Raw genomic sequence first — 24747 nt, 5'->3', positions numbered from 1 at the left:
ATACAGTTACTTTTGTGACAAATTTCTAAAAATCAGTATTTCAACAGTTAAATACCTCATCAGAATAGGAAACAGATCTGCTCGGTGGGCTGCTTTCACTACTGTGTTATCTTCTGAAATATTGAAGTGCACTATCTCTTCCTTAAAGCTTCTGTCTTCAAGTAGTCTTTGTAAATTTTCCCTTTAAAAATAGAAAATGGCAAAAATAATTACTTGTCAATGTTATTGTTGAAAAATTTAGTACAGTACAGTATTGTGGTACTGAAGAACAGTTCACATCATGACTGACATCCACAAAGGAGAAAGTCTTTTTTTTTTTTTTTTTTGGACATACCTCCAAAGTGACAGCTTCTGAAATTTGGAAAGGTAAAAGGGATATATATATATATATATATATATATATATATATATATATATATATATATATATATTCAATAATTCAGCTGTTTACAAGCCAGGTACAACAGGTTTTCTCCCATTCTTAGAATTCACTACGCCATTACCTGGTTTTATGATATTATACAAGCTAGGAGAAATGATGCTACTTTATCAACATGCTTTCCAATTAATATTCTTTTTTCTACCTCTATGGAGAAACACTAGCAACAAATAAAGTTCCAGTTTTCACTTCTACCTGAAAATGGTACTAAGGCTACTTTAGAATATAGGGCAATATCTCAGGTCTTCCAAAGTCATCTTTGGAGGGTCTCAAGTAGAAAGACAAAAATTGAAGTCTGGGTGGTAGTGTACACATAATATGAAGCACAAGGGCCGGTGCAAGGATCCCAGTTCAAGCCCCTGGCTTCCCACCTGCGGGGGGACAGGGGGAGGTTGCTTCACAAGCAGTGAAGCAGGTCTGTAATTGTCTATCTTTCTCTCCCCCCTCTCAATTTCTCTCTGTTCTATCCAGCAACAACAGCAACAATGGAAAAAGGATGGCTACCAGAAGCAGTGTATTCCTAGTGCAGGCACCAAGCCCCAGCAATAACCCTGGAGGCAAAAAAAAAAAAAAAAGGGCAAAGATCAAAGAGAATTTCTTTAGCTTCAAAGCACTTACCTATAAGGGAGGATATGCGGATGTTTGTAAGTCATTATGCAATCCAGGGTTATCTTTTGCACTGTTTGATCTTGATGTAGCAACAACTAAAAAATATTTTATAAGACAAATTAGTGAAGTCACACACAAACAGCAGGGTAGCATTTTGTTTGTTTTGATTTGCCAAATTAGATTTCCTAGAATCTAAATTTTCATATGTGGGGTAAATTAACATTTTCTCAAAAAAAAATGCTGTGACAAGATATAATTTTCTCACCTGAAGATATAGTTCATATAATTTGGATTCCAGGTATAAGGCCCGTGGATTTGAAAATTTAGAGAAAACTTGCAAATGAACAACTAACTGCCTAAAAAAAAAAAAAGAGAGAGAGAGAGAGGACAGTATATTATTAAGGAACAAAGACAACAATGCCACCAATTTTTTTTTTCTAAATATCATCTGAAATTGCTTAGCCCTGTCTTATTAAGGTGGTTCTGGGATGGAAGCTAGGAGCTCAGAGACTTAGGCATGAAAGTACTTTGTTGTTGTTGTTTTTTAATATTTATTTTTACAGAACACTGTTAGGTTCTGGCTTAGTTGGTACAGGGGACTGAACCTGGGACGTTGGGAGTCTCAGGCATGAGAGTTTGTTTGCATAACCACTATGCCATCTACCCTCGACCTGGCATGAAAGTACTTTGCATAGCCGTTACACAATCTCCCCAGTCCAGAACATACCAATTTTTAATCTTTAATCAAGTCTAAGTACCTTGACTAAGTGACTGAAGCTTTACTGTAATTATCTAAACAAGATTTAGTGATATGCATTTAGGAAGTTATTCTCCAGAAATTCCAAATCTTACATCTTCTACAGAAGTTCTAGCTCTCCTATTCCAGAAAATTACTCAGGATGAGTTTAAGAATGGCTTAAATTAGGGAGTATGGATCGACCTGTCAACGCCCATGTTCAGTGGGGAAGCAATTACAAAAGCCATACCTTCCACCTTCTGCACCCCATAATGACCCTGGGTCCATACTCCCAAAGAAATAAAGAATAGGAAAGCTATTAGGGGAGGGGATGGGATATGGAGTTCTGGTGGTGGGAATTGAATCCCTCTTAACCTATGGTTTTTGTCAGTGTTTCTTTTTTATTTAAAAAAAAAAAAAAAAGGCTTAAATTTAACTAAATGGCAAAGAAAGTAACCTAAATAGTAGATTCCAAAGTAGAACAGATGATCTGGGGATCGATTTCCTTGTCTAGTTACTATGGGTAAAGAGGAAATTTATAAAGCAGGTTCTTCCTCCTTTTAACATAACATAAACACTGGTGTCAGGCAATGGAGGTGAGGTCAACAGCTAGGCAATCACAGCTCTTGTTTCCCAAGAAAAAGCAAGAGAAGCAATATTGTGTGATGGAAACTTAAATGGAGGGGCTGGGCACTGGGGCCCCTGGTTGAGTGCAGATGGACCCAGGTTCAAATCCTCAGTCCTCACCCACAGGCTGGAAGCTTCACAAAAGGTGAAGCAGTGTTGTGGCTCTGGTGTTCTCTCTCTCTCTCTTACAGATTTTATTTATTTATTAATGAGAAAGACAGGAGAGAGAAAGAACCAGACATCACCCTGGCAAGTGTGCTACCTATCACTGAACTTGAGACCTCATGCTTGAGAGTCCAATGCTTCATCTACTGCACCATCTCCACAACTGTTCACTTGCATGCACTCTCTGCTTCCCCCTCTCCTTCCCTCCCTCTATCTCCCATACTCATCTCCATTTGTTTTTATCCACTGAACAAATAATAATAAAAAAAACTCTTTAGAAGAAAAAAAAAAAAAACAGTTAAATGGTGGTGGAAATGTGATGGCTTCCAAGCAAATTATATCTCCTACTAAAACAGACCAGGGAGAAAATAGCTTAAGCATTTACCTGCCCAACTCAAGTTTATTTATTATTTATTTTCCCTTTTGTTGCCCCCCCTTTTTTATTGTTGTTGTATTTATTGTTGTTGTTAATGTCATCATTGTTGGATAGGACAGACAGAAATGGAGAGAGAAGACAGAGAGGGGGAGAGAAAGATATCATAAATAGGGCCATGAAAATAGTTCACTTGAATAGAGTGCTGTTTTAACACGCACACATACCATCCAGGTTTCAGCCTGACCTCTCTCCCCCCACCTCACTGAAGGAAGCCTTAGCGCCATATTGTTTTGACTCTTTCTGCATCTCTCTGGCTATCTTAAGGGGGGAAAAAAATCATAAATGACAGACAACAGGTTAGTCTTTCAATCTCTCCTGACCCCCTCATAATTCTTTTTTCTACTTAATATTCACTACTTCTTCCAACACTATTTTTATGTACCATGTAGCTTTAACAAGCCAAAGAGAATAGAAGCTAATAAGACAGATATTATAAATAAATGCCACTGAAGTATGTAGTCTACGAAGGATTCTGAGGCTGGGACTATGAACATAATGAAATTATTACTTTACTTATATTTTCAATGATGATGCTTGTTAGCAATATCCTAGGTTTGGCCATAGGTGGTAGAAAAATTAATCAAGACATGGACCTTATCCTAAAAGAGTTTCTAATGTACATGTAAGATCAATTAAAAAATAGACAAAGGAGATATCTTCTGTCTTAGAGCACAGGATTTGTATGACTGAGGCCCCAGGTTCAATGTCTAGCACCAGCATATGCCAGAGATAAGAAGTGTTCTGGATCCTTGCTCATTAGAAAAGAAAAAAACATTTTTAAAAAGTAACTGATGGGAGTCGGGCGGTAGCTCAGCGGGTTAAACGCACGAGGAGCAAAGAGCAAGGTGTGGCATAAGGATCCCGGTTCGAGTCCCCGGCTCCCCACCTGAAGAGGAGTCGCTTCACAGGCGTTGAGGCAGGTCTGCAGGTGTCTATCTTTCTCTCCCCTTCTCTGTCTTCCCTGCCTCTCTCCATTTCTCTCTGTCCTATCCAACAATGATGACAACAACAACAGCAATAATAACTACAATAATAAAAAACAAGGGTAACAAAAGAGAAATATTTTTAAAAAACTTAAAAAAAGAAGAAAAAAAGTAACTGATAAAAATTAGCTATTATTAGGGTTGAGGGTGATAGCATAATGGCTATGCAAATAGACTCTCATCCCTGAGGCTCAAAAGACTCAGGTTCAATCCCTCAAACCACCATTAAGCCTGAGCTGAGCAGTGCTCTGGTGGAGTGGAAAAAAAAAGCTAGAATTCAAGGTAAGACATAACAGAGGGGGGTGGAGCACTATTCCATTTTTTAATGTAGTGCCAAGAACTGAACTCAGGACCACGTATACGTAAAGCACACATTTTACTACTGAACCATCCTATCCCCCACGCTTTAGAACTCACTCTTTTTTTTTTTTTTAAAGTAGAGAGGACCAAAGCATCATTCTCCCACATGCAATGCCAGGGACTGAACTCAGGATCTCAAACTTCATCCACTGTGCCTCCTCCCAGGTAGAATTTATTCTTTAGTGTGTCCCCATACTCCTTTATAAATAAATATTTCTCCTGCAGAAATATTTCACCAGGATTTAGGCCTGGCTTCCAGTACTGGATAGGCTGCCAACATTCATCTTTGTAGCCCAGCACTTAGTAGAGGATACCCACTATTGTTGAATGGTTGGATTGATGCTGGCCTACTGTGGGGGTGCCTCTTCCCGAGCACATACTCTCTGGGTAGGAGAGAACGCGACCGGAGCCAGCCTGGGTTGCTACTCACTCAGCGGCGAAAGATAGATGACTCAGGAAAAGAGTCATGGTGGTGAGGCAATTCAGTAATTCTTTATTGATCAGAGAGCCAAGGCTTTTAAAGGTTGGACCTGAAAGTGGCAAGTCGAAACAGAAATGGATAGGAAAGGGGAGGAGAAAGACAAAAGGGAGCTGGAAAGGTAGGAACTTCCTATCAACTGCTGTAAGGGTTTTATCTGGTAGGATTAATAATAATACCCTGCAGGGAGGGTCTTGAGGGTAAAAAGAAGATAGATCAAAGGAATAGAATGGGTGGGGATCTTTCTGGCAATACCATGATTATGTAGATAATAGGGAGCAGGCCATAGTATCAGGAATGCAGGGTGCTTTGTGACACAGAGCCCTGCCATGCTCAACCACATCCTCACAATTTCCTGACATTTCCCCCTTTCATTTTATCTAATGGCCATAGTATCAGGAATGCAGGGTGCTTTGCGAGGCAGGGAATCTGATAAGATGGGGCAAACCTTTGGGGTTACTCTAATCCTTTCCTGTTCAACCTCTTGGTAGAGGGAGACTGACAGGATAGACGCACTCCTCAGGTCAAGCCCTGCCAGGGTCAACCACATATGTGCCTCACAATTTCCTGACAGATTTATACCTGACCCAACAAATGTATACAATTGAGATCTCAAGTACACCAATAACTTCTGAAAGCATGATAATTTTTTTTTCTATTTCTAAGGTTTCCAACAACTTAGGTAAAAGAATAACCCAGAAAAATAAGAAAGAGTATGCAAAAGCCTGATAAATAAATCAGAATGGAAAAAGTCACAAGGTAAAGAAAAAGTGCTGATGTACTTATTCACAAGAGAAAAGAAGTTCTATTACATGTTCCCCTAGAACACAAACATAAGGCCCGAGAGTTATGGAAGTGGGTAACAAAGGTTAAAGAGCATTTAAGAATGTCAGGCCCCAGGGATCTCAGGTGTAATAAGCAGCTGGCCCCAAGGACAGACCACTGGGGCTGGGTGGTGGCACTGCAGGTGTCTCTGTCTCTTTCCCTCTCTATCTCCTTCTCCCTTCTCAATTTCTGTCTCTATCCAATAATAAAATAAATTTACAAAAAAGAACAACAACCAAAAAACAAAGAGAGACCAATAAGTGGTATCATTAGAAGATCCCCAAAGTCCCTCCAACTTTAATGTGGCTATACAGGAATTTAACAAAAAAACAAACAAAAATTGGCGTATTGCACCAAAGTAAAAGACTCTGGGGTGGAAGGGTGGGGAGAATACAGGTCCATGAAGGATGATAAATGACATAGTGGGGGTTGTATTGTTAAGTGGGAAACTGGGGAATGTTATGCAAGTACAAACTATTGTATTTACTGTTGAATGTAAAACATTAATTCCCCAATAAAGAAATAAATTTAAAAAAAATAAATAAAATTTAAAAATTGGGGCCAGGTGGTGGAGCACCTGGTTGAGCGCACACACTGCAATGCGCAAGGACCCAGGTTCATGCCCCTGGTCCCCACCTGCAGGGGGAAAGCTTTGCAAGTGCTGAAAAAAAAAAAAAAAGAATTTTGGTCCATACTTCCAGAGGGATAAAAAAAATAGGGAAGCTTCCAATGGAGGGAATGGGACACAGAACTCAGATGGTGGGAACTGTATGAAATTATACCTCTGTTATCTTACAATCTTTTTAAACATTATTAAATCACTAATAAAATTTTTAAAAAAAAAAAAAAATACTAACAAGCAACGAGAAGACTGATAATTTTCTTCAGATTGAAAAAGAAAATCCCAGATACAGCACATATATGAAAATAAGTGAGTAATTCATCTTGTCCAAAGCCATTTCACACTTAGATCATGAGACATCTCCCCTCATCCCTGCTAGAGCCATGGATCTGAGCTCAGTGTTGAGCTTACTTTGCTGCAGCTCTTCTGGTCTTTTTCTTCTGTGAAGGCTCATCTTGGGGGGCTTCCTCCTCCTCCAACTCTTCATCATCTCCAGCAGCTGGTTCTTCTTCCATTTCCTCTGCAGCTACCCCTCTGCTTTTCCTTCGAAGATCTTGGGTTGGAGCAACTTGTAGATCAGCTGGATAATACTCTTTGCTACAGTAGAAAAAGGGTGACAAAAATCAAATGAAGTTTATTGTGTAATTCTGTGAACTAATGGACATATGTCTGTTTTAAGTAGGATTAGCACACCTGAATTATTTTTTTTTTCAAATTCAGTACTTCATATGACGGATCAATCATTAACACAGAAAACCCATTCCATTGTACACAGTTAAACATATTTAAAATGTCTATTTTGGATTGAGCTGAAATCAGACTATCTCTGGAACCACAATTGGGAGGAAACAGGTTCAGAGGTAGATAACATTAAATCACTCAAACACAGCATTGAGACTATGCTTGTCATTTTTCACATATTTCAAGAATACAATGCCATAATAAATTTCAGTCCTCAAAATATGGTCTGATAAGATGGGTGGACTTACTATTAATTCCACTGCTTTGGGAGCAGTCACAATAGGACACAGATTCAAATGAAATGTTCAGGCAATGAAAATTAGTGCATGATTAGTCTCTTCTAAGTTAAGGCTGTGCAACTGGCACGCTCCAACCAGGGTTTTTACTTTGGTGCCCTACTACAAATTTAGTCAGATCCTGCTTTTAGTTTCCCTTTCTGTTATTCTTTCTCAAATTCTGTTTATGAGTGGGATCATCCCATACTCATCTTTATCTTTCTGACTTCTTCTAGCGTTTGCCCTTCTTCCGTAGCCAGTCAACAGCGTCAGGTTGAGCCTAATGTAAAGTTTCGAGACCTCCTTTGAATCTGGAGAGGTGACTTAGCTCACTTAACATAACTTAGCTCCCTTAACATAATTTCTTCTAGCTCCATCGAAGATGGATCAGAGAAGGTGGGTTCCTTGTTCTCAATAGCTGTGTAGTATTCCATTGTGTATATAGTTCTTGCTGTTCTTTGGAAGCACATTCATCAGCATCATGGGAAATATTCATAAGACTCCAAAAAGAGTATGCTTTATGGCTATGTCATGATTTGAAAACATGGCAGATAGAGAAAGAAATCAGACAATCTGAGAGTGTAATACTTAAAAACCTTACCAGGGACATGCTTCTATTAGTAGAAGAGAATACTCACTTGATAAATCTCAAGAAGAGTGGAGAAAGCTCCCTGGATCGTGGTTCTACCCTCTCTGGGAATCTTGCCAGAGCTTTCCAAAGCAAGAATCGAAAGTTGGTGTGGTCCAGTCTTTCCTGACAGTCAGTCTTCAGAGCTAATTGCTTAAAATAAAGTGTTCCTAAGTCTCCTTCTAGAGGCTGCTCCCAACTTTGATCTCCAGTGGAGATCTCACCATGTCTATCAATTTGTAATTCTTTCTCTGCAAGATAAAAAGGCAACAGAAGATCTAGAGATGTTGACATTTATCCTATGTGTTTTTCTCAAGCGATAGTTTTTTTTTTCTTTTTTTAGTATGAAAACGTTGATACACTTAACAATTAATGGTTTGGTAACAATTTAAGGTTATCAGAGATAATGTATTTTTCATGTATTTTCCAATTCCAGGTGTCACTGAGCAGTATAGATCAAATATTCTTCCAAATCCCACTTCAAGTCCCCATATTTACCAGCATATGTGGCTGCTTTTTCTAGATGTTCATAGTAGACTTTCCAAAATTGCTTGTTCTCCATTTCATAAGCATGAGAACTGTAAGAAAAGGTCACAAAACAAGACAAGTGGCTTGGGCCTTATTATGAAACACCTTAGAAAGAGCAAAAGCTTGTAATTAAATTATTAGTTAGACTATCACTGAATATAGGGTTGTAAACTACTTTTCCTCTATATATTTTTCAAACAGTCTGCAATGAGCACAAACTTTTTATAATCAAGTACAGAAAATAGGTTTAGGGGGCTAGGTGGCAGCATAACATGTCTGGTTGAGCACACATGTTACCATTGCAAGGACCCAGGTTCAAACCCCTTCTCCCCATCAGTGCAGGTAGAGGGAAGCTTTATGAGCAATGAAACAAGTATATCTCTTTCCCTCTTTCTTCTTTATATTTTATTTATTTTATTTTTGAGAAAGATGCAGAGAGAGACAGAGAGAAACATCAGAGCACTGCTCAGCTCTGGCTTATGGTGGTGCGGGGAAATTGAGCCTGGATTTAGAAACCTCAGTCTGTTTGCATAATCATTATGTTATCTTCCCACCCTCTTTTTCTCCCTCTATTTCCCCCTCCCCTCTCAATTTTTCTCTATCCTATCAAATAATAATAAACAGATACGTTTAAAAGCCTTGTTTATACCTATGAGAAAACTATCTTTTTTTAAAAAAAATTTATTTATTTATTTATTCCCTTTTGTTGCCCTTGTTGTAGTTATTATTGTTGTTATCATTGTTGGATAGGACAGAAATGGAGAGAGGAGGGGGAAGACAGAGAGGGTAGAAAGAAAGGGGAGTCGGGCTGTAGCGCAGCGGGTTAAGCGCAGGTGGCGCAAAGCACAAGGACCGGCATAAGGATCCCGGTTCGAATCCCGGCTCCCCACCTGCAGGGGAGTCGCTTCACAGGCAGTGAAGCAGGTCTGCAGGTGTCTATCTTTCTCTCCTCCTCTCTGTCTTCCCCTCCTCTCCATTTCTCTCTGTCCTATCCAACAACGACAACAACAATAATAACTACAACAATAAAACAACAAGGGCAACAAAAGGGAATAAATAAATTAAATAAATATTAAAAAAAAAAAAAAAAAGAAAGATAGACTCCTGCAGACCAACTTCACCACTTGTGAAGTGACTCCCCTGCAGGTGGGGAGCCAGGGCTCGATCCGGGATCCTTACTCCAGTCCCGGCGCTTTGCGCCACCTGTGCTTAACCCGCTGCGCTACAGCCCGACTCGCGAGAAAACTATCTTAAAGAGACAATAATGGAAATGGCACATGGAGTGTAAGGTGTGGCTCAACAAAGGAAGAGATTTCTGGTTAGAGATATAATTTAGTTTTCTGTGTGTTGATTTTCTTTCTTTATTTTGGTGGAGCCAGGGTTTCAGACATGAAAGCTCTCACTATGCGTAGGTCAACTTTTTAAATTCAGAAACAGAAAGGGACAGACAAGAGCGCAGGGCTTTCCCTAATGCCAGTAAGCAAATGCATGAAAAGGCACATAACCTATCTGGTGAGTTTATTCTACAGTCCCCTCAATACTGATCTTAAAATGTTGGCTTTTCTCTAAATTCAGTTTCACTTACCATTGGTACAAAAAGCAAAAGACCATTCACTAACTACATGCAATGTACCATTCAGAACTAAAAGGAAAAACTGGATGAATTACAAGTGTTTCATCCAAATTATGTTCATAATTTTCTTTTTCTTTTTTATATATTAAATTTAATATATATATGTATATATATATTTCTTTTTAATATATATAATCACTGGGGTTCAGTGCCTGCACTATGAATCCACTGCTCCTGGAGTGAAAGACTTATATATTGAAAATTATGAGTCACTACTCAAGGAAATTGAAAAAGACACAAAGAAGTGGAAAGATATTCCATGTTCATGGGTTGGAAGAATTAACATCATCAAAATGAATATATTACCCAGAGCCATCTACAAATTTAATGCTATCCCCAGCAAGATCCCAAGCACATTTTTTAGGAGAATAGAACAAATGCTACAAATGTTTATCTGGAACCAGAAAAGACCTAGAATTGCCAAAACAATCTTGAGAAAAAAGAACAGAACTGGAGGCATCACACTCCCAAATCTCAAACTGTATTATAGGGCCACTGTCATCAAAACTGCTTGGTACTGGAACATGAAAAAATACACTGACCAGTGGAATAGAACTGAGAGCCCAGAAATGAGGCCCCACACCTATGGACATCTAATCTTTGACAAAGGGGCCCAGACTATTAAATGGGGAAAGCAGAGTCTCTTCAACAAATGGTGTTGGAAACAATGGGTTGAAACATGCAGAAGAATGAAACTGAATCACTGTATTTCACCAAATACAAAAGTAAATTCCAAGTGGATCAAGGACTTGGATGTTAGGCCACAAACTATCAGATACTTAGAGGAAAATATTGGCAGAACTCTTTTCCACATAAATTTTAAAGACATTTTCAATGAAACGAATCCAATTACAAGGAAGACTAAGGCAAGTATAAACCTATGGGACTACATCAAACTAAAAAGCTTCTTCACAGCAAAAGAAACCACTACCCAAACCAAGAGACCCCTCACAGAATGGGAGATCTTTACATGCGATACATCAGACAAGAGTTTAATAACCAACATATATAAAGAGCTTGCCAAACTCTACAACAGACAACAAATAACCCCATCCAAAAATGGGGGGAGGACTTGGACAGAATATTCACCAGAGAAGAGATCCAAAAGGCCGAGAAACATATGAAAAAATGTTCCAAGTCTCTGATTGTCAGAGAAATGCAAATCAAGACAACAATGAGATATCACTTCACTCCTGTGAGAATGTCACACATCAGAAAAGGTAACAGCAGCAAACGCTGGAGAGGGTTTGGGGGTCAAAGGAACCCTCCTGCACTGCTGGTGAGAATGTCAATTGGTCCAACCTCTGTGGAGAACAGTCTGGAGAACTCTCAGAAGGCTAGAAATAAACCTACCCTATGACCCTGCAATTCCTCTCCTGGGGATATATCCTAAGGAACCCAACACATCCATCCAAAAAGATCTGTGTACACATATGTTCTTGGCAGCACAATTTGTAATAGCCAAATCCTGGAAGCAACCCAGGTGTCCAACAACAGATGAGTGGCTGAGCAAGTTGTGGTATATATACGCAATGGAATACTACTCAGCTATAAAAAATGGTGACTTCACCGTTTTCAGCCGGTCTTTGATGGACCTTGAAAAATTCATGTTATGTGAAATAAGTCAGAAACAGAAGGATGAATATGGGATGATCTCACTCTCAGGCAGAAGTTGAAAAACAAGATCAGAAAAGAAAACACAAGTAGAACCTGAAATGGAATTGGCGTATTGCACCAAAGTAAAAGACTCTGGGGTGGGTGGGTGGGGAGAATCCAGGTCCATGAAGGATAATAAATGACATAGTGGGGATTGTATTGTTAAATGGGCAACTGGGGAATGTTATGCATGTATAAACTATTGTATTTACTGTTGAATGTAAAACACTAATTCCCCAATAAAGAAACAAATTTAAAAAAAAAAAAGAGGAAGAGAGGGAGAGGAAGAAAGCATTCTATAGGACATAACAGATAAGAACGTCTCTAGTCTAGACAACATAAGGGTTAAAGAAGCCCAGAGGGTCCCAAACAGAATTAACCCAGACTTAAAGACACCAAACACATCATATTTAGAATGAAAAGGAATAAGGATAAAGAAAGAATCCTGAAGGCTGCAAGAGAAAAACAAAGAGTCACCTACAGAGGAAAACCCATAAGATCAGCAACAGACTTCAACACAAACACTACAGGCCAGAAGAGAATGGCAAGATATCTATCGAGTTCTCAATGAGAAAGGCTTTCAACCAAGAATACTGTATCCTGCTAGACTGTCACTCAAACAAAATGGAGGCATAAAATCCATCTCAGACAAGCAACAGTGTCTCTCCTTCTATTTATCTTCTCATCTCTCCCTTTTTCCCTGTCTTGTCTCTCTCATTTTCTCTGTCTTCCTTCCTCCCTCCTTTCCCTCCATCAAAAATAAGGGAGGGGGGGAACAACAGCTATTGGGAATGATGGAGTCATGCAGGTAGTTAGCCCCAGTCATAATTCTAGTGGGGAGGGGGAGAAAAATTCCTTAGACACTAAACAAGGGAAAATTGAAAGTGAAACTTACATAATATATGAAGACACTAATGAGGAAGTGGGAAGGGACTTAAAGATGTTTAGGAGCCAAAGATGACCTCCAGTGGAGGGATATAGCATTTTGGTGGTGGGTGAAGTGTGTTGGCACATATATGAAGAAGATGAAAAATTGTACCCTGAAACAACAATTGTTACATTGAAAAGAATTTCTTGAAATGAAAGAAATTTCTGTAAGATAGAACATGACTAGGAATATAGTACTGATCTGTCATCCTACAGCAGTAAGAGCCCAAAGACCTCATCTTTTTAACCCATGCTTACCTTATGAGTTCAATAACAGGATCCCAGAGAGCACTGAAGTTTATATACAACATGCCTATTAAATAACGAAGCGGCACCTGTGATAGTAGGATACTAGTTTAGAAAGTGAATTACAAACTAGAACAAGACAGTACTGACATGCACATATCCTTGATTCAGAACAAGCTGAACTTGGGAGGGAATCTTGTTCTTTGTTGTTGTTGTTATTATTATTATTATTATTATTTATTATTATTATTATCAGAGCACTGCTCAGCTCTGGCTTATGGTGGTTTGGGGGGATTAAACCTGGGAACTCGGGAGTCTCAAGCATGACAGTTTCTTTACATAACTATCATCTCCTGCCCATGGGGAGCTTGTATTTTTTAAGAAAAAAGTAGTACCAACTCCAAACTCAGTGTGCAATAATTTTTCCTCCTCTCTCCAGAATGTCACTCACTAGTTAACAAAAGGATTTGCTAAAGCAAACATCACATTCATAATCATTCCAGATGCTCCTGCATAAAAAACATACTTGAATAAACAGATACGATTAATGATTAAGTTTCCTAGCAAACAATGTTACTACTAACTGATAAAGACAAAACCTGAAGAGTAGTAAGTAAAGCAACAGAAGCCAAGGGACACCAGAACTTGCACTGTGACTAACAGCTAAGGCTTCCTAAATAAGCAGCTGTCTTGACTTCCTAACTACGCATCAAAAAAGGTATTCAGGGGACCTTGGAGAGGTAGCATGATGGTTATAGTATTTGAATTTGAAGTCCTGAGCTTGATCTCCAGAGTTGCACATACCAGAGTGATATGCTCTCTATCTCTTTCATGTTGATCAATTTTTTTTTTTTTTAAGAAAAAGACACAGAGGCACAGAGAAAGAGAGAGAGAATGAAGAGAGGATCAAATTCAAACCTGGATCCTGCACATGGCAAAGCAACATTATTATCCAAGTGAGCCATTTTATTTAAAAAGAGAGAGGGAGTTGGGCAGTAGCACAGCAGGTTAAGCACAGGTGGCATCAAGTGCAAGGACCGGCATAAGGAACCTGGTTCGAGCCCCCGGCTCCCCACCTGCAGGGGAGTCACTTCACAGGTGGTAAAACAGGTCTGCAGGTATCTATCTTTCTCTCTCCCTCTCTGTCTCCCCCTCCTCTCTTCATTTCCCTCTGTCCTATCTAACAATGATGACATCAATAACAATAACTATAACAGAAAAAAAAACAAGGCAACAAAAGGAGAAAATAAATTTTTAAAAAATTAAAAGAGAGAAATAAAGAAAAAAAAAAAAAGAAAAGAAACTGATTCATACAACAGAGCACATTTTCTCAAGACAGTGGGTTTTAGCCCCAGAACCGTGTGGAAGCACAGGTAACACCAAGGATGGTGGTACAGTGCTATGGTTTCTTTCCTCTTTATGTCCTCAGCTCTTTCTAAATGAAAGTAAAAAGATCAGGCTGAGAGGATACTCAGCAGTATCATACATGCAAGAAGCCCTGAGGTCATCTTCTGGTGCTGCATAAGGAGACAAACAGGAACAAGTTCAGTTCAGAGGGCCTGGGGTTTTCCAGTAGACTTTGGGGTGACAGTTGTTATTATTAGTATCTCACTGTACTCTTTTTATTCATTTATTATTGGATAGAGACAGAGAAATTAAGAGGGGAAAGGGGAGATAAAAAGGGAGAGAGATACCTGAAGCCCCGCTTCACCACTCGTGAAGCTTTCCCCTTGCAGGTGGGGACCAGAGGCTTGAACCCGGGTCCTTGCACACTGTAGTGTGTGTGTTTAACCATGTGCGCCACCACCTGGCCCCCTCACTGTATTCTTTGAAGGTAGTTTTACTTGCAGAGGAGAGGGATGTAGCTGGTGGTGGTGGGGTATGTTTTAGCAGCACTCCCTTTCCCAAATGAAGTGTTACACAGGACACCATGATGTAACATAGGTTATGAGTAGAACTGCTTTGTTACAAAGGGGCATTCCTCTATCTGGCTTTTATCAAAAAGGGATCTGTGATATAGCTCCATGGGTCACAGATGGCAAAAAACCATGATACAAAGGGTAGAGGTGCCTGGGAGGCAGCTCAGTGGATAAAGCCTGGACTCTCAACCATCAGGGTCTGAGTTCAACTCTCAGCATCATTATGCTAGAAGGTTGCTCCAATTCTCTCTTTCTCTCTCATTAATAAATCTTGAAAGAAAGAAGATAGGAACAAATAAAGACGGAGAAGAAGAAAGAGAAAGGTAGTTAGGTATGCGGGTGGGTGGAGGGCTTACACCTAAAGCACCTAATAAATCTAGAATATATTAAGACTTTAAACTTGATATTGAATCATCTTGTTGTCACTTACAATTTCTGTTCACATACTAGGCACACAGAGTAAGGGGGGTATAGAGAATTGCTTCTATAGTCAAAGATGACTGGTGGAGAGGCTGGGTGGTGGCGCACCCAGTTAAGCACACATGAACAAGGACCTGGTTTTGAACCCTGGCTCTACCCTGCAGGGAGGCCACTTCATGAGTGGTGAAGCAGATCTGTAGCTATCTATCTTCCTCTTAATTTCTCTCTGTCCTGACAAATAAAAAAAAGAAAGGAAAACAAGCAAACAAAAACAGAAAAAATGGCCAGTGGGAACAGTGGACAGTGGATGTGCAGTGCTGGCACCCAGCTCCTACTAGCAAAAGAAAAAAAAAAGTCTGTGCCATATAATTCAAAGGACCCAAGTGAAATGGGGCTTTCCTAGTTTTTGAGATTTTTCTGCTTATTATTATGAGATCAAATTACAAGAATGGGAGACCAGAACACCACTTAGCTCTGGTATATTTGGTGTTGGCAATTAAACCTGGGACCACATGCATGCAAGTACTTTCTTCCCCTGGCTACTGAACACTTAAAGACTTTTCTTTCTATTTTTGTCATGACATTGGTATATCCCTTTGCCCCTTATCATCTTTATATATATAAATATTTATTTTATTTATTTTTTCCCTTTTGTTGCCCTTGTTGTTTTATTGTTGTAGTTATTATTGTTGTTGTTGGATAGGACAGAGAGAAATGAAGAGAGGGAGGGGAAGACAGAGAGAAGGAGAGAAAGACACCTGTAGACCTGCTTTCACCGCCTGTGAAGCGACTCCCCTGCAGGTGGGGAGCCGGGGTTCAAACCGGGATCCTTATGCCGGTCTTTGTGCTTTGCGCCACCTGCGCTTAGCCCGCTGTACTACAGCCCGACTCCCTGCCCCTTATCTTATTAGGAATAATGATGTACAAGCCAGCTGTTGTCACACATATATCATTTTTTATCTCCCGATGATAGGTATCTGAGTACCACCACCAACTTAGTCTCTCTCCATCAAGGTGCACTGGGTCCCCAATGCTCCTCCTACCTCCACTTCCATATGCTTCTTTTTTGTCAAGAGCCAGTTAAAAATACGACTGGTTGAATCATTTCATTAATGGACGTGTATGCCTGAGGTCCCTGGTTCAATCCTCAGCAGCACATGTACTAGAGTAGTACTCTAGCTTCTCTTACACACACACACACAAGCCTTTAAAAATGACTGCTAGTGCAGCAGGTTAGGCGTACATGGCGTGAAGTGCAAGGAACAGCGTAAGGATCCCAGTTCAAGCCCCAGCTCCCTACCTGCAGGTGGGTCGCTTCACAAGTGAAGCAGGTCTGCAGGTGTCTATCTTTCTCTCCACCTCTGTCTCCCTTCCTCTCTCCATTTCTCTCTGTTCTATCCAACAACAATGACAACAATAATAATAACCACAACAATAAAAACGAGGGCAACAAAAAGGGAAAAAATAGCCTCCAGGAGCAGTGGATTCAATAACCCTAGAGGCAAAAAGAAAAAAAAATTAAAAAATAATGGCAGGTAAACATATCTTAAAGCAAAAGTCAAGTTAAAGGAGGAGGAGGAGTAAGAGGAGGAGAAAGACTTTAAAGACGCACTGTTTTATACCTCCTGTAGTGGCCCATCAGGGACAGCAGTCTGTACCACATCATGCCTTAGTTTTCTCAAATGAAGAAGCTTCTCTCTGTAGTCATTTACAGTTGCTGGAACAAGCTCTGCCTGGCGTAATACAGCAAAGACTGACTGGCGTTCTGTAAGACTGTCATCCTGAGTGACCACAGAAAACCAAGGAAGCAACTCAGTGTTTCAAGTTTTCCAGAAAGAAAGGTAAATGTAAACAAAGGTCTCAAAAAGAAAAGCTGGCCTATGTTACTGTTTCAAATTCAGTAGACAAGGCTTTCATTTTTTTTTTTAAGTGATTCACTTTTCCTCAGGTCAATTTATATTTTGATAAACAGTTTAGGTTGACTAGAACAGAATGACACAAACCAGGAAAGCAATTCTCAAAGTGACTGGCAATATGCTAAAGTAAAGAAGCTACAACATTTACTATCACTAGCTCCCCGCCCCTTTTTTTCTTTGTTTTTTACCAAAGTACTGCTCAGCTCTGGCTTATGATGGTGTGGGAGATTGAACCTGGGACTTTGGAGTCTCACAATTGAAAGTTTCTTTGCATAATCACTATTCTATCAACCCCAGCCCTATCGCTGCCTTTAGTTGAAGTCTTTTCTGTCTCTAGAAGTTAAGAGTCTGCACGTTGTCTGTTTTTCCCTGCACAAAGCTACCTGTAACAATGTTGACTACAGTTTGTAGCTGAAGAACTACAGAGAGCACAGCTCAGCATCCACCAAATAAGATATTTTTGTGAAATACAATTAAAACTTTAAAAGAAAAGGGTAAGATTAGAGGTACTGATATGACTACAAACAAACAAATAAAACAAAGTAAAACAACAACAAAAAACCCTCTGTGGTACCATGTTTCAGTTATGGATGCGTAAAAAAAAAATGTCTGAGAGAAGAATCACCAATTGATCATGAATTTTCTTAGCAGCCTGGGTGGACACAAGCAAGAATAAAAAACAAGCTAACAAATAAATAAACTGCAAATTATTGTGCTTGAGTTCTCTGCAAAGGTCTCACTTTGGAAATAAATATATCGAATTCTATTTTTAAATGTTACTCAAACTGAGCAGCTTAAGTACCTCCATCAGTTCTGGAAGTCTCACTTCAAAGTGGTTTAGGATTCGTATCGTCAAAAGTCGTATCTGGAGAAAAAAAACATGTTTCAAACTTCAATGTTAAACCAAGGAAGAAACTTACTATTAGGAAGAGCTAAGTTTTATAGAATTATATTAAGAAAAAGATATCATTTGTTAGAGTAGCCTGTGTCCATTCTATTCATCATTGCTTATTTAACCAATAATATATTCAAAAAGCACATGGACTAGTTGATGACCAGATATTCTAAGAAGATCAGAATGCACATAAAACTATGTTGCTTCTCTGAACTAAGACACTATAAGCATCGCTGTGGATAAATACACAAAAATGTATTAAGTTGTCAATTTCATTAAAATGAAAGAATTTTATTTCTAAGTACCTTACTTAAGAATTTTTATATACAGGTGGTCGGGTGGTGGCATAACTGCTTGAGCACACGTTACAAAATGCAAGGACACACCTGCAGAAGGAAAGCTTTGCAAGTGGTGAAGCAGTGTTGCAGATGTCTCTCCATCTCTCTCCCTCTCTACCACCCGCTTCCCTCATGATTTCTGGCTGTCCTATCTAGTAAATATACATTAAAAAACCCAGAATTTTTATATACTGGAAAGAATCACTATCACCTTGAGGTTTTTATAGAGTTATAGAGATTTTTCAGTTTTACCCAGTCTTTTTTTTTTTTTTTTTTTTTAACTAGAGAGCACTGCTCAGCTCTTGTTTATGGTGGTGAAGCAGATTGAGCCTGGAATTTCAGAGCCTCAAGACCAAGACTCTCTTTGCATTTTCATTATGTTATCTAACCCCACTATTTGATAATATAGTATTTTTTTCTTTTCTGATGTTGTTTTTCAACTTCTGCCCAAGAGTGAGATCATCCCATATTCATCCTTCTGTTTCTGACTTATTTCACTCAACATGATTTTTTCAAGGTCCATCCAAGATCAGCTGAAAACGGTGAAGTCACCATTTTTTACAGCTGAGTAGTATTCCATTGTGTATATATACCACAACTTGCTCAGCCACTCATCTGTTGTTGGACACCTGGGTTGCTTCCAGGTTTTGGCTATTACAAATTGTGCTGCCAAGAACATATGTGTACACAGATCTTTTTGGATGGATGTGTTGGGTTCCTTAGGATATATCCCCAGGAGAGGAATTGCAGGGTCATAGGGTAGGTCCATTTCTAGCCTTCGGAGAATTCTCCAGACTGCTCTCCACAGAGGTTGGACCAAATGACATTCCCACCAGCAGTGTAGGAGGGTTCCTTTGACCCCACACCCTCTCCAGCATTTGTTGCTGTTACCTTTTCTGAGGTATGACATTCTCACAGGAGTGAAGTAATATTTCATTGTTGTCTTGATTTGCATTTCTCTGACAATCAGAGACTTGGAGCATTTTTACATATGTTTCTTGGCCTTTTGGATCTCTTCTGTGGTAAATATTCTATCCATGTCCTCCCCCCATTTTTGGATGGGGTTATTTGTTGTCTTGTTGTTGAGTCTGGCAAGCTCTTTATATATGTTGGTTATTAAACTCTTGTCTGATGTATCGCATGTAAAGATCTTCTCCCATTCTGTGAGGGGTCTCTTGGTTTGGGTAGTGGTTTCTTTTGCTGTGAAGAAGCTTTTTAGTTTGATGTAGTCCCATAGGTTTATACTTGCCTTAGTCTTCTTTGTAATTGGATTCGTTTCATTGAAAATGTCTTTAAAATTTATGTGGAAAAGAGTTCTGCCAATATTTTCCTCTAAGTATCTGATAGTTTGTGGCCTAACATCCAAGTCCTTGATCCACTTGGAATTTACTTTTGTATTTGGTGAAATACAGTGATTCAGTTCCATTCTTCTGCATGTTTCAATCCACTGTTTCCAACACCATTTGTTGAAGAGACTCTGCTTTCCCCATTTAATAGTCTGGGCACCTTTGTCAAAGATTAGATGTCCACAGGTGTGGGGCCTTATTTCTGGGCTCTCAATTCTATTCCACTGGTCAGTGTATTTGTTCATGTTCCAGTACCAAGCAGTTTTGATGACAATGGCCCTATAATACAGTTTGAAATCTGGAAGTGTGATGCCTCTGGTTCTGTTCTTTCTTCTCAAGATTGTTTTGGCAATTCTAGGTCTTTTCTGGTTTCAGATGAACATTTGTAGCATTTTTTCTATTCTCCAAAAAATTGTGCTTGGGATCTTGATAGGGATAGCACTAAATTTGTAGATGGCTCTGGGTAATATATTCATGTTGATGATGTTAACTCTTCCAACCCATGAACATGGAATATCTTTCCACTTCTTTGTGTCTTTTTCAATTTCTTTGAGTAGTGACTCATAATTTTCAGTATACAAGTCTTTCATTTCTTTGGTTAGGTTTACTCCTAGATATTTTATTGTTTTTGTTGCTATAGTAAAAGGAATTGATTTCTGGATCTCAATTTCTTCTAACTTAGTGTTTGCAGAGAGGAATGCCACTGACTTTTGAATGTTAATTTTATAGCCTGACACCTTGGAAATCATCACCTTATTGTGTGATGATTTCCAAAAGCTTCTTGCTGGATTCCTTAGGTTTTTCCATGTATACTATCATGTCATCTGCAAATAAGGAGAGTTTGACTTCTTCTCTTCCAACCTGTATCCCTTGAATTCCTTGCTCCTGCCTGATTGCTATGGCAAGAACTTCCAACACTATGTTGAATAGTAATGGTGATAGTGGGCAGCCCTGTCTAGTACCTGATCTGAGTGGAAATGCTTCCAGTTTTTCACCATTGAGTATGATGTTGGCTGTAGGTTTGCTATGTATAGACTCCACTATCTTCAGCAGTTTTCCATCTATTCCCATTTTTTGTAGTGTTTTGATCATAAAGGCATGTTGGATTTTGTCAAAGGCTTTCTCTGCATCAACTGATATGACCATGTGGTTTTTGGTCTTGCTTTTGTTGATGTGGTGGATCACAGTGATTGATTTACGTATATTAAACCAACCTTGCGTGCCTGGGATAAACCCCACTTGGTCATGATGAACAATCTTTTTGATATACTGCTGTATCTGGTTGGATAAAATTTTGTTCAATATTTTCGCATCTAGTATTTTGTTTTATTGAGAGAGATACAGAGAAACACCAGAGCACTGCTCAATTCTGGTTTATGGTGATGCTGGGGATTGAACCTGGGACCTTACATACCTCAGCTTTACGGAATCAGTACTTAAGGGTGTGGGGAATATAAAAACTGGTCCTTTTACCATGCTCACCAATTAGTCTTGCTGCAGTCAGTTGATAGGTCAGTGTTCAGGAATAACTGCTTTGAGGAGTCCTCTATTCCCCCACCCCACATTTTCTGATATGCTGTACAATATACAAAAACAAAAGATAAGAGACAAGGAACATGACAAACAGGATTACCTTGGAGATGCCAGTTGAAATATTTGCTTGTAACTTGGGGAATAATTCCATTAAGGTATCCTCAGAAAGCAGTCCTTTGCAGCCACATAAGGATAATCTCTGATAATAGAGGTCAGCCAAGAGCAGGACAGACGGCTCCATGGGAAACATTCTACAAGAAAGCATTTATTAGACCCAGCAGCAACCTGCACCCATACTGTTTAGACTACCACAGAAATGGCAGGAAACCATTCCCAAAGGAGGAATTTGAAAAGAAAATGGAAGTTTTCTGGACAATCATCATCACTTAGAGGTGAGGTTTTTGAGGTCTAGCCAGTTTCTGATGCCTCACACAAGTACAATTTCACCATTCCTGGCCAGTTTTTCACACAGATGAAGACACACATAGATAAAGGCAAAAGACAAAAATCAGTATTTTCCCATGTTTAGTGGGGAAGCAATTACAGAAGCCAGATATTCTACCTTCTGCATCCCATAATGACCCTAGATCCATACTCCCAGAGGGATAAAAAATAGGAACGCGTGGGGCCAAGTGGTGGTGCACCTGCTTTAGCACACATTACAATGAGTAAAGACCCAGGTTCAAGTCCCCAGTCCCCACCTGCAGGGTGAAAGCTTCATAAGTGGTGAAGCAGTGCTGCAGGTGTCTCTCTCTCGATCCCATCCTTCCCTCTCGATTTCTGGCTGTCTCTATCCAATAAATCAATAAGGATAAAAAAAAAAATAGAATAGGAAAGCTATCAGGGGAGAAGATAGGATACGGAGTTCTGGTGGTGAGAATTGTGTGGAGATGTACCCCTTATCCTATTGTTTTTTGTCAGTGTTTCCTTTTTGTAAATAAACACATACCAAAAACAAACAAACAAACAAAAAACCCAGTATTTCCCCTTTCCCCAAAGAAGAATAAACCCAGGGCCTCAAACACATTCAATATCACTGAATAGCCTCTGTCGCTAGTTTTTGTTTGTTTGTTTGCTTGCTTATTTATTGTGACAGTAAGAGAACAGTGACATTATAGTCTTGATCCACCATCCACAAAACTCCCATGTGGTGCTGAAGTTTGAACCTTGGGCCTCATGCACAGCAAAGCATGTTTCACTGGGTAACCAACATTAAATAATTCTAGAAAGAAAGGAGGGAAGGAGAAAAAGAAAGAGAAGGAAACAAATGCAACTTTGACTAAAATCCAAAGGCTATCATTCCCATTTACCACCAAGTTATAAGTAAAAATGGCATAAAGGCGAACACATATTTACTAAATGTTTTCTTTGCACCAGGCACTGAATGAATGAAGAAGGCAGTAAATAAAGGGTCAGACAAAGGCTCTAGGCGTATTCTGGTTGCAGTCAGGACCCTCACCCATCAGCAGCATAACCCCTGGAAAACAGCTTCGCTGTTACATGTCATGCTTTTTCAACAAATATGTAGTGAGTGTTTACTATGTATCTGTACACTGGCAATTAAAGCAAACAAAACACTGAGTCCCTGTCTTCCTGAAGCTTTTATTCTAACAGGGCAATGGAGCCAATAAATGACCAAACTAGTAAATAGTGAGAATGACATCACTGAATGTTTTAGAGGGAAAGAAGTTAGGGAACTTCTGGACACACCAATAGCGAGGCCAAGTGCCAGACATGTGTGTTTTGTCTAAGCATCCAAGAGACCAGTGCAATTGGAACTGAGTAAATAAGGAAGGAGTGTCAGAAGTAGTTCATGTTTTCAAGGAACCTGATCTTGAGAAAAAGCTTAAAGAGAGAATCTTGAGAGAAGTGAATGACTCCCCAGTGGTCTTGAGCTTCTAGGGACACTTGAACTGGCTAAATAATCTTAAAACAAAGAAAAAAAAATATTGTTTGGGTATATAGTAAGAGGACCTTCAGAAAGTTTTCTTAAGGGGTAAGAGTAGATAGCATAGTGGTTATGCAAAGAGACTCTCCTGAGGCTCCCAAGTCCCAGGTTCAATCCCCTGTACCATTGATATTGAATGTGTTTGACGCCCTGGGTTTATTCTTCTTTGGGAAAAGGGGGAAATATTGTTTTTTTGTTTTGTGTGTAAAAAAAAAAAGAAAGTTTACTCAAAGGCTAATCTTATCAAGCTGAAAAAGGATGCTGGATAGGAATATGGATGTTGGAAGCACTAAAGAAATTTCAAAGGTCAACAGTGTGTAATGTGATGGTTGGGAAGAGTCAGTAATATAGACTTTAGACTTTATATTTGCTTGTATACAAAACAACAACAACAACAACAACATAAAAACCTCTTCAAGGAGAATCTATATTTAAAGGGTATGTCTAAAAGTGTATTTATTTTAACTGTAGGAGCTAAATGAGTAACAAATTTCCTTTGTGAGTAAAACCCAGGTTGTAAAATAGATTGAAGCTGAACACTTAGGTCTAAGTTTTTTAGAGGGAAAACAGAAGACTGTAAAAAAATATTTTATTTCTTATTAAGCTGAATGTAACTGTTTACTTACAACACTAAATTTTTCACATGTTCCACAGAAACCAAATGGAGAAGTTCAGAAGATTCTTCCAAACTCAGCATAGTATTTACAGCTTGACAAAGAACAAATAAATCACCTAAGAGAAGAAAGACAAGAGAAACTACATTACTGATTTCTGACACACAGCACCAGAGCTTTCTTCAATATGGTGAGGGCTGGACTTGAACCTGGGTTGGACACATGGCAAATCAGTGCACTATCCAAGTGAGCATGCCCACCTTAAACACTTTTTTTAAATACAGTATAGGGACTGAACTTAGGGGACTCTGCATAGGTTATACTACTGAATGGCCTCTTGGGCCCAATATTTTCATTAATTTTTTTTATTTGGAGGGAAGGACGGAGGGAGACATAGACAAAAAGGAAAGACACTCTATCATCATGGCAACAGTACTCTGCTATGCCATCCATGGAACTCCAATGTTGTACTGTGATTTGAACCCAGTACCTCAAGCATGGTACGGGGCGTGCTCCACCTGGTGAACTATCTCCCAGGCCCAAAGTACTATTTTTAACATTTATTTATTTTTAAACGTGTGTGTGTGTGTGTGTGTGTGTGTGTGTGTGTGTGTGTGTGTATGTGTGTGTGTATGGGAGACGGAGGGACACCACAGCACAGAATGTCTCTTCAATGCAGTGGGAAGCTGGCCTAGAACCTTGGTCAGGCAAATGACAAAGCAGTGCAGTATCCAACTAAGCTATTTTACAGGTCCTAAAGTATCTATGTGCTTCTTGGGCTAGTGAGGAGAGACATAAAGCATGCAATGAGAAGTGGTGTTTTGAGTAGCACAGTCCACTTTTGCCTAGAAGGGTCACGCAAGACTTCCTACAGGTGCAGAGCTGAGTTTTGAAAGATAAGGAG

General features: G+C 39.3%; 1 protein-coding gene across 2 annotated transcripts in view; it reads right to left on the bottom strand.

The window, feature by feature from the left end:
- UTP20 (UTP20 small subunit processome component) overlaps nt 1-24747 on the bottom strand; it is a 124038-nt gene that overhangs the window by 75398 nt on the left and 23893 nt on the right. For both annotated transcript variants that reach the window (XM_060194234.1, XM_060194235.1), the window contains exons 15-25: nt 23856-23961; nt 21382-21532; nt 17972-18034; nt 16876-17034; nt 12927-13003; nt 8423-8502; nt 7935-8175; nt 6692-6877; nt 1314-1404; nt 1058-1143; nt 56-181 (exon numbers count right to left, since the gene is read on the bottom strand). In XM_060194234.1, the coding sequence (XP_060050217.1) occupies nt 56-181; nt 1058-1143; nt 1314-1404; nt 6692-6877; nt 7935-8175; nt 8423-8502; nt 12927-13003; nt 16876-17034; nt 17972-18034; nt 21382-21532; nt 23856-23961 (1366 nt within the window). The remainder of the gene's footprint in view (nt 1-55; nt 182-1057; nt 1144-1313; nt 1405-6691; nt 6878-7934; nt 8176-8422; nt 8503-12926; nt 13004-16875; nt 17035-17971; nt 18035-21381; nt 21533-23855; nt 23962-24747) is intronic.

This window comes from Erinaceus europaeus, chromosome 7 (genome assembly GCF_950295315.1).
Source record: "Erinaceus europaeus chromosome 7, mEriEur2.1, whole genome shotgun sequence".
In the NCBI taxonomy this organism is placed as follows: Eukaryota; Metazoa; Chordata; class Mammalia; order Eulipotyphla; family Erinaceidae; genus Erinaceus; species Erinaceus europaeus.
The sequence above is the reverse complement of the archived record's forward strand: the minus strand, read 5'-3'. Positions and strand labels throughout refer to the sequence as shown.